This window comes from Corvus kubaryi, unplaced genomic scaffold, assembly GCF_017639235.1.
Source record: "Corvus kubaryi isolate FWS band 111438036 unplaced genomic scaffold, C.kubaryi_AGA036_p1.0 37391, whole genome shotgun sequence".
NCBI lineage: Eukaryota > Metazoa > Chordata > Aves > Passeriformes > Corvidae > Corvus > Corvus kubaryi.
Window position 1 is genome coordinate 7,340,418 of NW_024581130.1, and position 14,586 is coordinate 7,355,003.

General features: G+C 47.8%; 1 protein-coding gene across 1 annotated transcript; it reads right to left on the minus strand.

Moving 5' to 3' along the window:
• Positions 1 to 2,529: 2,529 nt before the first annotated feature.
• On the minus strand, positions 2,530 to 13,851 carry LOC121669314. Its single transcript, XM_042038084.1, has 6 exons — positions 13,333 to 13,851; positions 12,219 to 12,497; positions 10,526 to 10,774; positions 7,238 to 7,372; positions 6,522 to 6,641; positions 2,530 to 5,090 (listed from the first exon to the last, which is right to left on the minus strand). Exons 1-6 carry the CDS (start codon positions 13,391 to 13,393, stop codon positions 4,930 to 4,932), a joined length of 1,005 nt encoding a protein of 334 aa, XP_041894018.1. The 5' UTR covers positions 13,394 to 13,851; the 3' UTR covers positions 2,530 to 4,929.
• Between the last annotated feature and the right edge of the window lie 735 nt (positions 13,852 to 14,586).

Here is a 14,586-nt window from a genome sequence, read left to right on the forward strand (position 1 = left end):
ACTTCAGCCCTTCAGCCACCTGGAGCCACCAATTCAAGGAGTGCCATTCAAGGGAGAGCAGCCAGAAAGACTGCTGCACTTCCCTGTGGTCCTGCACAGCCCAAAGAAATCTGCTAAGTGATCATACCAAAGTTAAGTTAATGTTGATATAATTAAAACAACACCTGCCAGCAAGGACATGCAGTGATAGGACATAGGACAATGGCTTCAAACTGAAAGAGAGTAGGTTTAGGTTGGGTATCAGGAAGAAATCCTATTCTGTGAGGGTGGTGAGGTACAGGTGGCCCAGGGAAGCTGTGGCTGCCCCATCCCTGGAAGTGTTCAAGGGCAGGATGGATGGGCCTCTGAGAAACCTGATCTAGTGGAAGGTGTCCCTGCCCACAGCAGGGGGGTGGAATTAAATGAACTTTAAGGTCTCTTCCAACCCCAACATTTCTATGATTCTATGATTTGCTTGCTGGAAAAGTACAAATATTTAGAAGGGCTTAGGGCCTTCTAGGTTCTCGGTAAAGACTCCCCAGCTGTCTGCAGCCACATCCTCTGCCTGAGAGATGAGTAATGTAATCTTGCAGAAAGGAAATGCAGCGTTTACTCAGAACAAAACCAATGCAGGACGCAGTAGTTGTCAAAGGTCCCAGGGTCCCCAATGACTGGTCATGGGCTTTCCCAGCCTGCTTTACACCAGAGGATGAGAGGGGAGCATTGTATGTGCTCAGGGTGGTGAAGTGTAGGCAGGGTTTCACTGCACCTAGGCATGGAGCAGAAGGAACAAGCAATATCCATATGCTAATCCAAGCTTCTGCAATGACACATCACGGAATTCTGCTTCCACCTCAGGCAGAAATGGGTGACGCTGCCCTTCTTGCCCACTTCTGGTACCGGTTCTGTGTGTTTACCTACGGAAATCTGTGGGGCATCTCTCTCCTTCTCACCTGATGGTAATAATACCTACAGTTTGGATCTTACAGCACCACGAGAATTTGCTGGAAATGGTTTTAAATATATCTATCTGTGACAGTGCCTTCTACAGCTGAGTCACACATGAACCTCTTGTTTGCTTGTTTTGAAATGAGGTGCAATAATTCATGAAAGGTGACATGAGCTTACCATGTACATGCCTAAAATCTAGAGCTTTGTTTTCAACTACACAGAGATTTCTATCAGAAGTTCACACAACCACTGCTTGCATCTCTCTTCAGTACAAATGCTTCATCTGCTGTTGTAAGCTGACCATTATCAGCTTTGTCTATCTGCCCTCAGACTCCCCAGCTTCTACTCCATTGTTCCTGTAGAGCTGAGGGTAACAGGGAGGGCTGGTCCTGCAGCTCCACACAAACTGCTGCCTCAGCTCCCATGCTGGGCTCTGAGGGAGCACCCCAAGGGCTACATACACAACCCTTGGGACATCAGGCAGAGCAGCCTGTGGTAGAGGTTGAAAAACAGAGCACTGTTTCATTACTGGGATGTGGGAGCTTTTCTGACATGAGAATTTTGTGGGGATGAGTTCATCCTGAATGCTAAAAGAAATCTACAGGGATCATTCCCCTTTCTCTGCTCACCATTCTACAACACATTTCTTGCTTGCTTTTGCTTTCACTTTGATCTTAAGTCAATTAAGTTCATTCTCTGCTCTCCTTTTATGTTCATAAACTAAATGAATTACATGATGAAAAGATTACATATTGCTTTTCATGTCAGTTGTTGCTTAGCACATGCCACAAGCAAACTCCTCTCTTCCCACCATGAAGCATTGACACAGATACAAATCTAAACCTCCATTCTGTATAGTGCTATAAACCACTGGTGGGTGGATATCACATCCCAAAACACCCACATTTCCCACAAAGCATAGCTCCCCTTGTCCTGCCAGCACTTGATTAGCAGAGGGGTGGAAGCTGCACTACTCCCAGCCTTCCCCAGTCAGGACCAGTGGCCAGAGAGGACAGTGACTGGCAGTTCCCATCACCTGGAAAGCACCAGCTCCCCAGAGGAGGCCAGAGGCACCCTGACACCAAGGACTCTCTCAGCAACCCAGAGAGGGCAGGGCTGGCATGGCACAGCCTCACTAAAGCCACCAGAAGCCCCACGGAGGCAGCCCAGGCACGTCTGATTCTGGTCAGATTCCTGACAGCACCATGCCCATCCACACCCCGTTCCTCTGTCAGACCCAGGCCAGGAAGTGTCCCTGCTGTTTCCTGGGAGATGCAGCACCACAGGCTGGAAAACACCTGCAAATTCAGGCAGATGGCTCCTCGGAGTGCTGGGTTTACAGGCTGCAGGATGGGATCACCCATGCCCAGGGACAAGTTATATGCCACTCTCCTACACCCTCTCCTGGGCTGACTTCAGATGAATGTCCTCATGATCTCTATGCCCTTGACCACCCAAGTCAGCTCTAGCCAGCAGTAACTTGTTATCACCTTGCTTTTATTTGGCTGTGTATAAATTTGAAAACAAGCCTGTACTTCCTGTAAAAACCAGAAAGAGACAATTATTAAATAACAAAACTTAAACATTTCTGAAACAAGGTAGAAAACAGATCTTTTTATTTGGAATAAAATGAATCACAGGGAAAAAGGAAAAAGAAAAAAAAAACCACCAAAAAAGGACAATAGCTGGGCATGAACACAGAGTTAAAGGAAGAGCACAGGCTGCATCACTTCTCTCCTGACCTCACAGTAACAGAAACTTTTGCCCCGTTGCTGAACGGCACTTTCAGCTGTAAAGGCGAGAAAATCAGCCATGGTTCAATCTGTCTCACAAAGACCTCTCGCATCTCAGACTCCCATCTCAACGGGAAAAATCCTTCCAGGACTGGGATTACAACAATGGTGGTGTTCACTGCTGCTGGGCACCCGCAGCCCTCCCAGGGCTGGCAGCAGGAAGGCAGCACTAGGACAAGCTGGAGCCGGGATGCACCAGCCCAGCAGGACAAGGCTGGCAGCTCTCTCAGCCTCAGCACTGAAACACTGCCACCTTCCCCAGTGCAGCTCAGAGCACTGTTGAGCCTTTGAAGCATCTGCTGGAGTCGACTGTCCCCTCCTGCCCCTGCCAGAAAGTGCAAAAGTGAAGCAAAGCTGGCTGTCCCCCTTTTGGTGACACTGGCCCGGTGACACAGTTCACCCAGCATCGTTGCTTCTGTGCTGCCACCCCGAGAGCTCTGTGTCACGCTCTTGTCATTCAACTCACAGCCTCTGAGGAATGTTTATACTGAAAGGAGTTAAAACAGCACCGTAAGGAAAAGAATTATCACCTCCCTCTCACCGTGGAAAATCTGATTCCTATGGCAGCCTTTAAGAGCAGAGGCAGGCTGAATCACCACCAACACAGCACGGGACAAGGAAACAAGGAGAACAATCACCTATGGCTGGGTGTCACTGATGCAGAGCCTTGGCAAGTACACAGAGATGAAGGACTCCCAGGTAAGCGTGCAGCCTTCCCGCCAGCTCCCTCGCCTGGGAGAGAAGCCTTGGGTTTAGTTCGGATTCTGCTGGGGTGCTCGCAGCCCTCCTTGGATGGCATTCACCAGGCATGTCTTAAATCCATTTCCAAGGGATTCACACTGTCAGCACAATATAAAATAGGGATGAAATGGCAAGGGAGGAGAGGAACGCAGTACATACCTTCCCATCCTTTTTGGTCCCAATCTGTACCATCTCTGCTTTTACTCTACCATGCCTTTCTAGCCCAGCAGGCTAATTTAACACCGACAACCAATTTAACACCTCACCCTGGCTGCTAAAATTGTCTTATACAGTAAATACCTTGCTCTGGCAGCACATCCTGCAGCACTCCCTGCAGCCCCGGGCAGCTTTGCTGGGACCCAGCTACCTGCTGCATGAAAAAGTCCCTGCCCTCTCCTCACCACATCCTTCTTCCCTGCAGGTCTACCCCCGCTGCTCCACAGGCACTCCTCCCCTGAGCAGAACAGCACATGTGTAGCAGCAAGACTTACCTAAGAGATTCTATAAATTGCTGCTGTCTGTGCAAATAGCACAGTGCCGAACAAGCCCACATGCACAGGCAGATGGCCAGCTTCATCAGCTTGCAGTAGCTAAACCATTACACTAAAGGCACTAATGCTTGCACTGATAAACAATCTCAGCATTAAATCAAGGTTTCTGCCAAAATTGCAGCCCCAAGCCCCAGGCCCCCTCCTGCTGCAGGCAAGCAAGCGAGTGCCAGCGCTGGCTTAGCTCAGGGGCAGCCCAAGCAGTTGGGTTCTGGTGAAAGGTCACCTGTACCCTCTGTCATTTGGGGCACCAAGAGGTGAGCAAAGCCAGAATCACCCCAGGTCTACACACAGCATCTGCAAGTCAAATTTCAAGCCGCCACCACTGCTCCTGCTCCAGGCAGCAAGAGGTGAGGGCCAAATCACAGAGCTCAGAGGAGTGACTCAGATAAGCACCGGGCACGGCAGATACCGAGCTGAGACCTCCTTTGAGCTTCCTTGGCAGGGCCTGCGAAAAGATGCCCTGAAGTCTCCCGAGAAGAGGCTTTCTCAGGAAATCTCTGGCAGGTCCTTGGTTTCTGCCTTGGGACTGGCAGGCCACCTCAACCTGCCTGTAGTGCCTGCCCCTGGCTGGCAAAGACACGGCAAGGCATGGGGTGGGCAGGGAGCAGGAGGAGCCGCCCGTCTCATTCCAGGCTGTCCCTTGGGGCTCCTTAGTTTAGCTGCAGCTCTGTTATCAGGCGAAGCATCAAAGAGCTGCCCTGCTTTATTTGTTAGTGAACCTGCCAGGCCACGGCAGTGCAGCCTTGCAGCCACACGTGTGCTTTTCTCTATATTTTCTTTTTTCTTTTTAAATGAGGTTAGAAGGTCTGACACCTAACATCTTTTCCCTGCTAACATTTTCCAGACACAGTGAGACTATGGGATGCAAAGGACAAGTGTCACAGGCTTCAGGGTGGAACAGCAAGCATGTCAGATCAGTCATCAGTTGGATCTGGGAAACAGTCTGAGGCATCTTCCTGGCTTTCCATATCAACTATGACCTCAGGATCCGGCATTTCCTCAGCTTCTATCTGCACTGGTAAGTTTTCTTCTGCCAGTGGCTGGGGCTCAACACCTTGAGCAATCTGGGCAGCATCTGGAAAAGGGAGAAATGGTTCATGAGTGCCCACACTATGGCTCACCCTCATAGAAATTCTTCCCCTGGTACCTAATGCTGCAGGGTGCCTGATCCACTCAGTCCCCTCACCAGGTATCTGCAAGTCAAATTTCAATGTTCTTTGTAACTAATCATTTACTGAGCTATCCATCATGCCTTAAGGCACTTTCGTATTGAAGGTGTCTGGCCTCTTAATACCAAAGTACTTTAGTACTGCTAGTACCAAACCTTTAGTACCAAAATATTAAAGCCAAATCTATTCTCTTACATCTGAATAATTAAAGCTGGCTAAGAGCATACATTTAGTATGTTCTCACCTACTTTCCACGCATACCTCTGCTTTTTACTTAATTGTAAAAAATTTAAATATGGGCTACTTTTTTAGTCAAACTTCTAATGTGTGAATTTTTCATTAAAAGCTCTACACTTGAAGTATATTAATATTAAACAATGACCTGAAAGACTTTTTTTTTTCCCCTCTTTCTTGCTCTATCTTCATGAGTAGCATTTAATATTTTAAAAGCAGAGCAAAGAGCATCCAAGGTTACACACGGAGCACAGCCAAGCTACAAGAGGCTGTGCACAGTACAGTGAAGGACACCAGAAATGGAGACAGCAGTGCTGAGACCAGGCTATGACCTCTGTAACGCTGCTCCAGTTCATGACATCTCTGCTAAACCTACTTCAGCTGATGATGGTGCATTACTAGGCAAGGCGTTGCCAGCATTTTTATTTGGGTAACAAAACTGAGGGAAAGATAACGCAAAAAATGGAGTATTAATATCAAGCACTTACAGAACAGGAGATATCTGAAGGGTTTTTATGACTGCACTCTCTTGACCATATTGTGCTAAAGCTGTGGGGGTTTATGCTCGATTTCTTTGAAGAATTTGAAATGTGACCATATTCCCACTTCAGCCTCAATTTAAGAAAATACACAAGCCTCTGGCTTTGATGGGATTTAGCTGTGTTTACAGCTCAGCATATTGGTTCATGCTGTCCTGAAGATTACTGCTTACAAAAACAACACCGATTTTTATAAAACGTTACTGATGAGAAGGGGAGAGGGCTGAGAAAATTGCAGGAAAACTGCTTGGGGGAGTTTGGGGGGGGTTGCTGGTTTTGAGGTATGTGTTTTAACACGGGAGATAGCGGAACAGGCAGTCTGCAGCCTGCTGGCAGCACCCTCTGTGGGATGCTTGTGGGATGGCTGCCCCTACCTCTCATGGCATGAGTAAGGTACTGAAAAATGCCCTGCTGCAGCTCCTGGACAAGCTGCAGCACCTTCCCTGTGCTGGCATGTCCCAGGCCCCTCTCTACTGTCACCTCCACCCCCACCAGCCGCACACAAACACTGTGTCCCTCCTAAATAAGGTATCTGTCTGACTTCACACCAGTCACTGGACTCACCAGGCTTCGGAGGATGGTCAGTTTGGGCAGCTTGAGCCTCGACACGGTCTCCATTGGGGGGACTCTTCATGCCTTCGCTGGACACCACTGACATTGTTAATCCATCATCCTTCTCCTCCTCTGTAAAACCAAAGCCAGAGACTTGAAGGAAGAGGCCTCCCACGCCCCCAGCCTCGGCAGGTCTGCTGTGAGGCCAGACCCCCAACACGTGTCTGCATCCCCTCCTCATGTGGCACTGGCTCCACTCCCAGAGCGGACAGATGCCGAGAATGGAGGGCCACTGCCAACCTGACAGAGACCAGCCTGGCCATGCTGGCAGGATCACAGCTTGAGGTGGCACGGGCAGATTGCACTCAGGGACTGGTGCTGACTGCCATCAGAAACCTTCAGGTCATTTCGGGATCACACCTGAATGAGGTTCAATGTTATTGCCCATAGGAAAAGTTTTGTTGTGGGATTTTTCTGGCCAGGAGCACATGGTGACAAGTATGAGGTGAGTAAAGGAAAAGTGGGGTTTAATTCAAGACCCTGCTAGCCGTAAGAGCTGCCTACCAGCAAGCAGACTTCTGCTCTACCAGGTCAAGGGAGGACAGGCTGGAGGACAAGCAGCCACCCAGCTGACCCCAGTTTACTCTAAAGCCATGTCAACCCCAGCCTGCACAAACACTGTCCTCTCCAATACTCATCCCCAGGGGGTCACAGCATTCCCCACTCACCTGAAGGCACTGGGATGAATTTGTGTCTCCTCTTCATGCAGCAACATACGGCTGCAGGCAAAGCCACCACCAGGATAAGCACACCGGCTGCACACCCTGCCAGGATGTAAATGAACCCCGGGTACCGCAGCAGGTCTGCGAGAAGGACACAGCATTGTCAGGTACCGTGGTGGACAAGCTCCTTTCTCCCAGTGGGAGAAACCCTACAGCCAGATTAGAGCACGTGGACGTCACTGTTGCTTTGGTTTGGATCACGGGAGCTGATACTGTGAGTGGTGGCACTTTGTGATTTTTATCACTTTGTTTAATTATAGCATGGAATTTTTCATTAGGAGAAGAGGCCTAAGCTGTGCGCATTCGCTTCTGCCTGCTCTGACCACTGGCATCTATGGCAATTTGTAAGTTTTAACCAAATTTAGCAGGGAGGGTGGTGGTTTGAAAGATACTACATTTCAACAAGTTGTACGAAAACGGGCAGCTGAGGAGGGAGACCTAAGGAAGCTGAAGGAAAAGCTGCAGAGTCTATCCTCAGAGCTGGTATCAGAGACTCCGCTTATGAGTATCAGAGCATAATGAGTGCACCAACCCCAGAGCAAGTCTCATCAGAGCCTGCACTGCCTCAGGCACCAAAGACTGGCCACTCGAGCCAGAGCTGTAGGAAAAAAAATCTTTCCCCGACTCCGCTGCTGCTCAGGGAAGGATTCCGCTCCGTTCCCCTGCCCAGCCAGGAGTGTGCGGAACACGCAGCAGGAGTGAGGGCTGCAGATGGCTGAGCAGAAGGGCAGCACAAGTCAGTGGTAATTATTACCAAGCTCAGCAGCCCTTGCTCAGGGTTGCTCTGACAGGGCAGACCTACACGTTCGCTGCTGCTGAGCAGGCAGCTGGTAGAGGGCATCACAGACATGCACAAGGGAGACCCATCCAGGCTTGCTCCTTCACTGAGACAATTTGCTCCAACCTGGGGTAGCCACTAGGAAAACTCTCCTTCCCATATGCAAAAAACCCCATGCAGCTCCACTTTAACGAGAATATAAATTCCTTGAAACTCCTTAGGTAAGCCTGTGCCATCCCTTTCTGAATAATTTAACTCCTTTTCAGCAGCACACACGCCTGCACAGCACAGCACTGCACTGCAGCAACCAACAGGCTCATTTGGAGCTTATTTTCAAGCTCTCAAAAGCACTAATTGCTCCGTGTCTCCAGAGACTAGGAAGAATTTTAAGTGTTCCAGGATATACTACACACCATCATACTCTACCTACTCACCAGGATGGTAAAAACAACTGCACACAGGTGCTCATGGTATTTCCAGAGTGCTTGTTCCAGTCTTTTTAAGAAGAGTTACCAAGTTCCAAAAAATCCATATTCAAAATTAAAAATTTTCAGCAACTCTGAAATAATTTACTGAATGATTTTAGTTGATGTAAGCGTAGAGAATGTTGTCAAAAGTATAAGTGGGAAATTTTTTCCTGCATCTGTTTGCTAAAAATTTTCTGCTTGTTAATAAGATCTTTTTGAGATAAAATACTGTGTTAAAAATAAGCAATGAACAAGTGATTAATCAATAAAAGTCTTTTATATATGTTGACTCCTTAACTTCTGAATTCTTTGTGTTCAGAGCCCTTTGTTGCCTGGGACGTTTACGGCATTTCTGCCAAATTGCTTTTTGGTAACAATTACTCAAAATTAATTTCATCAGCCAACAGGTTGCCCAAATGGACGTTTTTACACTGATCTTATACCTACAGCGGAAAAACTAAATTCAGCCCTTTGCCTGGAGCAAATAATATCCCACAAAAATAATTAGTTAGCCTCCAATTAAATTAAATGAACCCATTTCCCTCTTCAATTCATTTTACTGGTATTCAGAATTGCTTTAATTCACTTTTTAGAAATGTGGTTGCATTTGGTGACTAAAAAGTGGAATTGCTGCCGCTTCCTTCCAAATACGCATCCATGTGTGTGTCCATCCCAACAGAGCTATCACTAAATTCCCTCGTGACCTTTCCAAGAGGAAACAGGGACTGGGCAGCCACCCAGGATCAACCATGGAATCTGTCAGCACTTGTGTGATTTATCACAGGGCTTGACTGAACAGCTCACGGATGTTCACATCCTCGCTCCCCAGTGCCTCAGCCAGCTTGGGTCTGACTGCACTGAACAGCCTCCAACCAATTTAACTGGGCAAAATTCAGATCACTGCTCCACAGCCACAAATGCCAAATTTGCACAGATTGGCCAGTGGTGCCAACAGGACCAGGCACGGACAGCCCACAGCATTTCTGCTGAATGCCTCCACACAGGACACAGGGTTTAGATCAGGAAGTTTGCTTTCACACCAGCTGCATGCCAGCCACAGAAAAACAGACAGTATCTGCCATGGAGCTGGAGCGTTTCTAATATGCTAGAGTACAGTTTCTTTAGTGGCAAAGATGATTAAATTAATTACAGCTATTTTGTCAAAAACCTTATGGTTAAGTTATGTCTGTAGCTTTGATAACCATCTTTGCTGCCAGAGAGTAGAACAACCTTCACTACTGGAGGTGCAAATCAAATTATACCCTAGGATCCAGATTTTCTGTCTCATTAAACTCTGGCCTCATTCAAGAAGAATACTCAGCATTTATGAATAGTTTGCAAATGGATAAAGTCTCGGCCTTCTCGCAGAGTTTCATGCCTGAGCAAGAACATGGAGCGGAAGAAACCCCTACATTCTATCAGTAAATGACTTGTGTCTTTACCCACTCCTGATGGTATGGGGCTGATGGAGAGACATTTGTATGGATCAGCAAATCTTTCATGTTTCAGGCCTACATAAGGGGAGAAGAGACAAGTCAAAACACTTCAGCTGAGTCCAGCAGCAACAGGGCTGAACTAGGGGAAGGGGTTTTATGGGGATGCACAGAAACTGGAAAGCATCTGGGTCATGGATGCTTTTCAGAGTAGGAAGCAGCCTGTGTTTCTAAAGGAGCATAGAGGATTGGTGCACAGAAGGGTGCAAATCTCCATGACCAAAAAGTGGGAAAAGAGACAGATGGAGATCCATCCTTGCTGCAGAGCTGGGTAAAAGAACTTTCTCAACAAACTTATCCCATCTGTGGTTGCAGGCTGTGTCAGTCCAAGGCACAAGAGGGAGAAGGAAACCAAGGGATCACTTTCTAAAGGCAGGATTTGGTAAATATAGAAGGCAGATGCCAGAGAAGAGTTTGGTATTTTGAGGACACCAACAACTCGGTTTGCTGCTGCAAGAGACCAAAAGGAAGATTTTCTGGAGACGCTGTTACTCACCGTAGCTGCAAGACAGTGTAATGGGCCTGGTCCTTGTGACATGGCTCCCCTTCAAAACTTCACATACAAACTTTCCAGGCTCAGTTTTGTCCAGGTGAACCATTTTCCCAGCATTCTTAATGCAAGCCCCCTCGGCATTCAGGTGGGTGCCATTCAGCAGCCACCGAAAGACCATGTTCTCGTTGCTGGCCACGTTGCAGGACAACTCTGCAGTCCCATCAGGGAAGCACTGGATACCAATGGTCAACTCTGGTCACACACAGCATGGGGCAATGGGAACAGGGAGGAAAGAGAGAGGTGAGGAGAAGACTCAGCAGTGAACATGAGCTGGACAGAAGCATCCCTTACCAGCAGTCTCAGTACCACCACATTTATTGTATAAAGGGAACAGAAAAACAAGTAACCAGACTCTTGAGTGCCTGCACTCTGCCCTGAAATGCTTACCACTGCCCACCCTGCTAGTGACTCTTGGTCCCTGTTTTGGGGATGCCACCAAAATGTGGCATCTCTTCGTTTTCCTTACTGACACTGAAAAAAACCAAAAAATAGAAGTCCCTGGTCTGAGGGGATGGTAGAAACATCCAAATTGTTTGCCAGCCAGAGCCCTCCTCTGTAATCAGCAGATAACAGAGTCTCAGCCCTCTCCTCCACCAGAGGTTTGTACTTTTGCTGTCCCTCTGCCCCTTCTCCCATTTTAGAGAGGAGCTGGTGCAAACCATGGCCAACATGGCTACAAACACAAGACACCTGCAGTTAGATGGGGTACCCAGACTAGGACATTTTAGAATGAATCAATGGATCATTGCTCTTACTACATTTCCCTGAACTTCTTTCTTTCAGTCTTCTACAATAGCAAACCTATTTCCTACATTTGCCAATACAAACTAGATAGAGAACTGGTATGGTTTTATGACAGCAGGAGTAACACTGAGAACATCCATCCATGGAAATAACTTTCCTCAGAAATCACTTTCTTATTCTAGGACATCATCATCAGTTACAATTCCCTGCCTCCAGGAATATGTTTGCTGTGGAAGTTTTTCCCTGGCTTAGGGGTGGCAACAGAACAGAAGGAGGAGGCAAAAGTTCCCAAAGCAAATCCACTGAAATGGAGGTAAAACCCAGGACACTTCTGCAGTCTTTGACTACTTCCAGTCTAAGCCCCTGTTCTTCATACCAAGGAGTCACATCTTTGACCTACTGTGCACAGCAGTTCCGCCTGTTTGCACCCAAAAGGCGTAGGGGATCATTTGTCTTCACTGAGAGCAGTTTGCTCAGACATTTTCATTACAGTTTCGTACACTTCAATTTATCTTAGAAGCCTGTCTAAGTGAAAGCCCTGCAAAAGGAGCGGTGATGATGAGGACCAGAGCAATGCTCTCTGTCTGCCCAGAGCACTATTCAGCAGGAGGACAAACCCTCCTAAGCCTTCTCCATATTAACCCAAGCAATGAGCTGGATCCTGTACAGAAGTGACTTTGTTTCTGTCTTTGCTGCCTGCAGATGTATGAGCGAGCACATCAAAGGGAGCAGGAATTCTGAGGCCATAGGGGACAGGAGGGAGACTGGCATCATTCCCAGAGGCACCTATAGCTCCTGCAAGCTCAAACAGTTTCTTAGGAAGAATATCAAGGCATCAGGCTTCCAACCAGGCTCCCAAGTTCAAAAGTTTTTTGTTGCTAAGGCCACTTACCAAATACTTCCAGTGCAAAACTTCTGGTGTTGTTCTGAAAAACAAATTCATATTTTCCTTCATCGTCTTTCTCCACATTCCTCAGCACTAGGGAGCCGTTCTCCAGGTTCAGGCATCTAGTGGCAGAAGTGCCACACTTGGCCAACAAAGTATCACTTAGGACATTTGTAACGCATTTCTCATCCTCCTTGCTCATGCTGGAGAAGTTCTGCAGGCTTTGGATTCCCAAAGAAAAGACTGCTGAGTCGCCGCTGACCGCAGTGGTCCGGATGGCAGAGCCTGAAAGGAGAGCAAGCTTGTGTCCATCCATCCCCTCTCAGCTGCCTCCCAGGAAGGCAAATGCCCAGGCGAGACATAAGAGGGACAGACCCAACCCTAGTGACAGGTTGGATCCCCAGTGATTGAAAATCAGAGGAGTGGGATGCCTTCAATAAGGTCCAACTTCCCCCACCTCAGTAGCACAGGAACGGTGTGCACGCCATGCACACAGGGACACAAAAAGCTGAACAGCTGGTCTTTTCTCCCCATAAATTTAAGATGACCATCTACCACTCTACCAGCCCCTGTCAGAGATGAGAGATTGTGCAAAGAAAGGTCCTCAGGGCATCAATGCCATGGACCTGTTACAGAGGGTAGCAGAAACAACAGCTGCAGGTGCACAGCTGCTTTCACCCAAAGAGGAAGGTCGCAGTTTTAACTTGAACAGGTCTCACAGTACCCTTGCACGTTTTTAAGTTGTTGTGTGTAAATCAGAGATGGGTAAATGGCAGGGCGACAGCAGCTTGGGGACTAACCCAAGGTCGCACCGAGTGTAGGGAGCTGGACCACATTGCTCTCCAGCCAGCACTCTGCGTACAAGGACCTTACATTCCCCGCTGGAAAGCTTCTGCAGACGCAGGACACTCAGAAAGTACAATATTGTTAGTTATCCTTCGTTTACTAGAAAAATAATCTGTCTTACTCTGGTCTGACTTCCCCTTTCATGCATTAACAGCTACACTATTTGATGTCGCCCCAAATCTGGTAGCGTCCTTAAAAGATCTTGGAGCAAAATTAAGGTGTCTGCTCATCTAGGCAAATCTGTGCCAACCCCGTAAAGAAAAATCCTACTTACCTTGAGTAACAGTTATTGTCATCAGCAAGCAGAGCAGAGTAAAAGGAGAGCCGAAATCCATTTTAAAGAGCTCCGTGCATCATATGCTGAGGAGACGATCTGGCTACTGAGCTGGGTGAATATAGTGTTCGGGAAATGATGTCAGAAGCAAGAGTGGAAAAAAAAGAAAAGAAACTCCATAGCGGACAGATTGAATGATGTTTCAAAATAGACCTGCGAGGTTTTGGGTGACTGAACTCAGGCTGAGCCAATGCAAGCCACAATGTGCGCTGCAAAGTCCCGCAGCTCAAAGGTAGCTGTGAGAGTGGGAACAGGGCTGAGAGGTGAGGGGAGGCAAAAATATCTCCTGGTCAGCTCACCCCATTTTGGAAGATGCTAACGCCAAGAGCGGGCAAAGGAGAAGTACCTATTTCTTTCATCCTTTTCTAGTTTATCGAAGTGCAGCATCCCCACCCAGGGAGGAGAAATCAGTCCAATCAGATATAGCACTGCACATGAAAAGCAGCCGATTTTCTGAAATACTGGAAACCATCACTCCTTGACGTCTCACCAGCAGGAAGGAGGTGTGGGACAAGGCGCTCCTTCTGTTCCCAAAGGCTGTGTTGCCAGTGTGAACTTTGCCAGGCTCCTTTAGTGACTGAGTGATACCTGCCATGCAGAAAAGGCTCATACAGCCACCCAGGCAAAGAGTAAAACTTATGGGAAATTAATTTACATTGCAAAACTAAACTGAATGTAGCCTGAAAGCCACCCCAGCTCTGTTTGCCACCCCAGCAAATCTCAGAGATGAGACTGAAAAGCCAATCCTGAAGAAACACTGTGAACCAGTTATCCGGAGGGCCCCATAAGGCAGATACTTGGCACTTTTTGAGATGGCTTAAAGCACACTGGGTGTTGCACTGTGCCGAGGTGGGTTACACAAACAACACAGCAGGAACTGTCTCTCTCACTGGAGGAAGTAAACTGCTGTAGCATTACAGCCAACATCTGGATGATTTCAGATGCTTAGCAGATGTGCTGGGGAATAACTGCAACAGCTGGGTTCAGGGTGCAGCTGGAACCTCATCCTTTTGTTTCTCTGGACACAGACATAGACACAGCCCCTTAAGGAAGCTCCATACAGTGGATTCACGTGTACACACACACTTCTGACAAGTGGGTAAAACCCTTGCCTGCACCATTTTTCAACCAATCTGGCTATGCTTGATAAATTCCACATTTTAGCCACTGGTTTGGCCACTCTGACTTGTTATT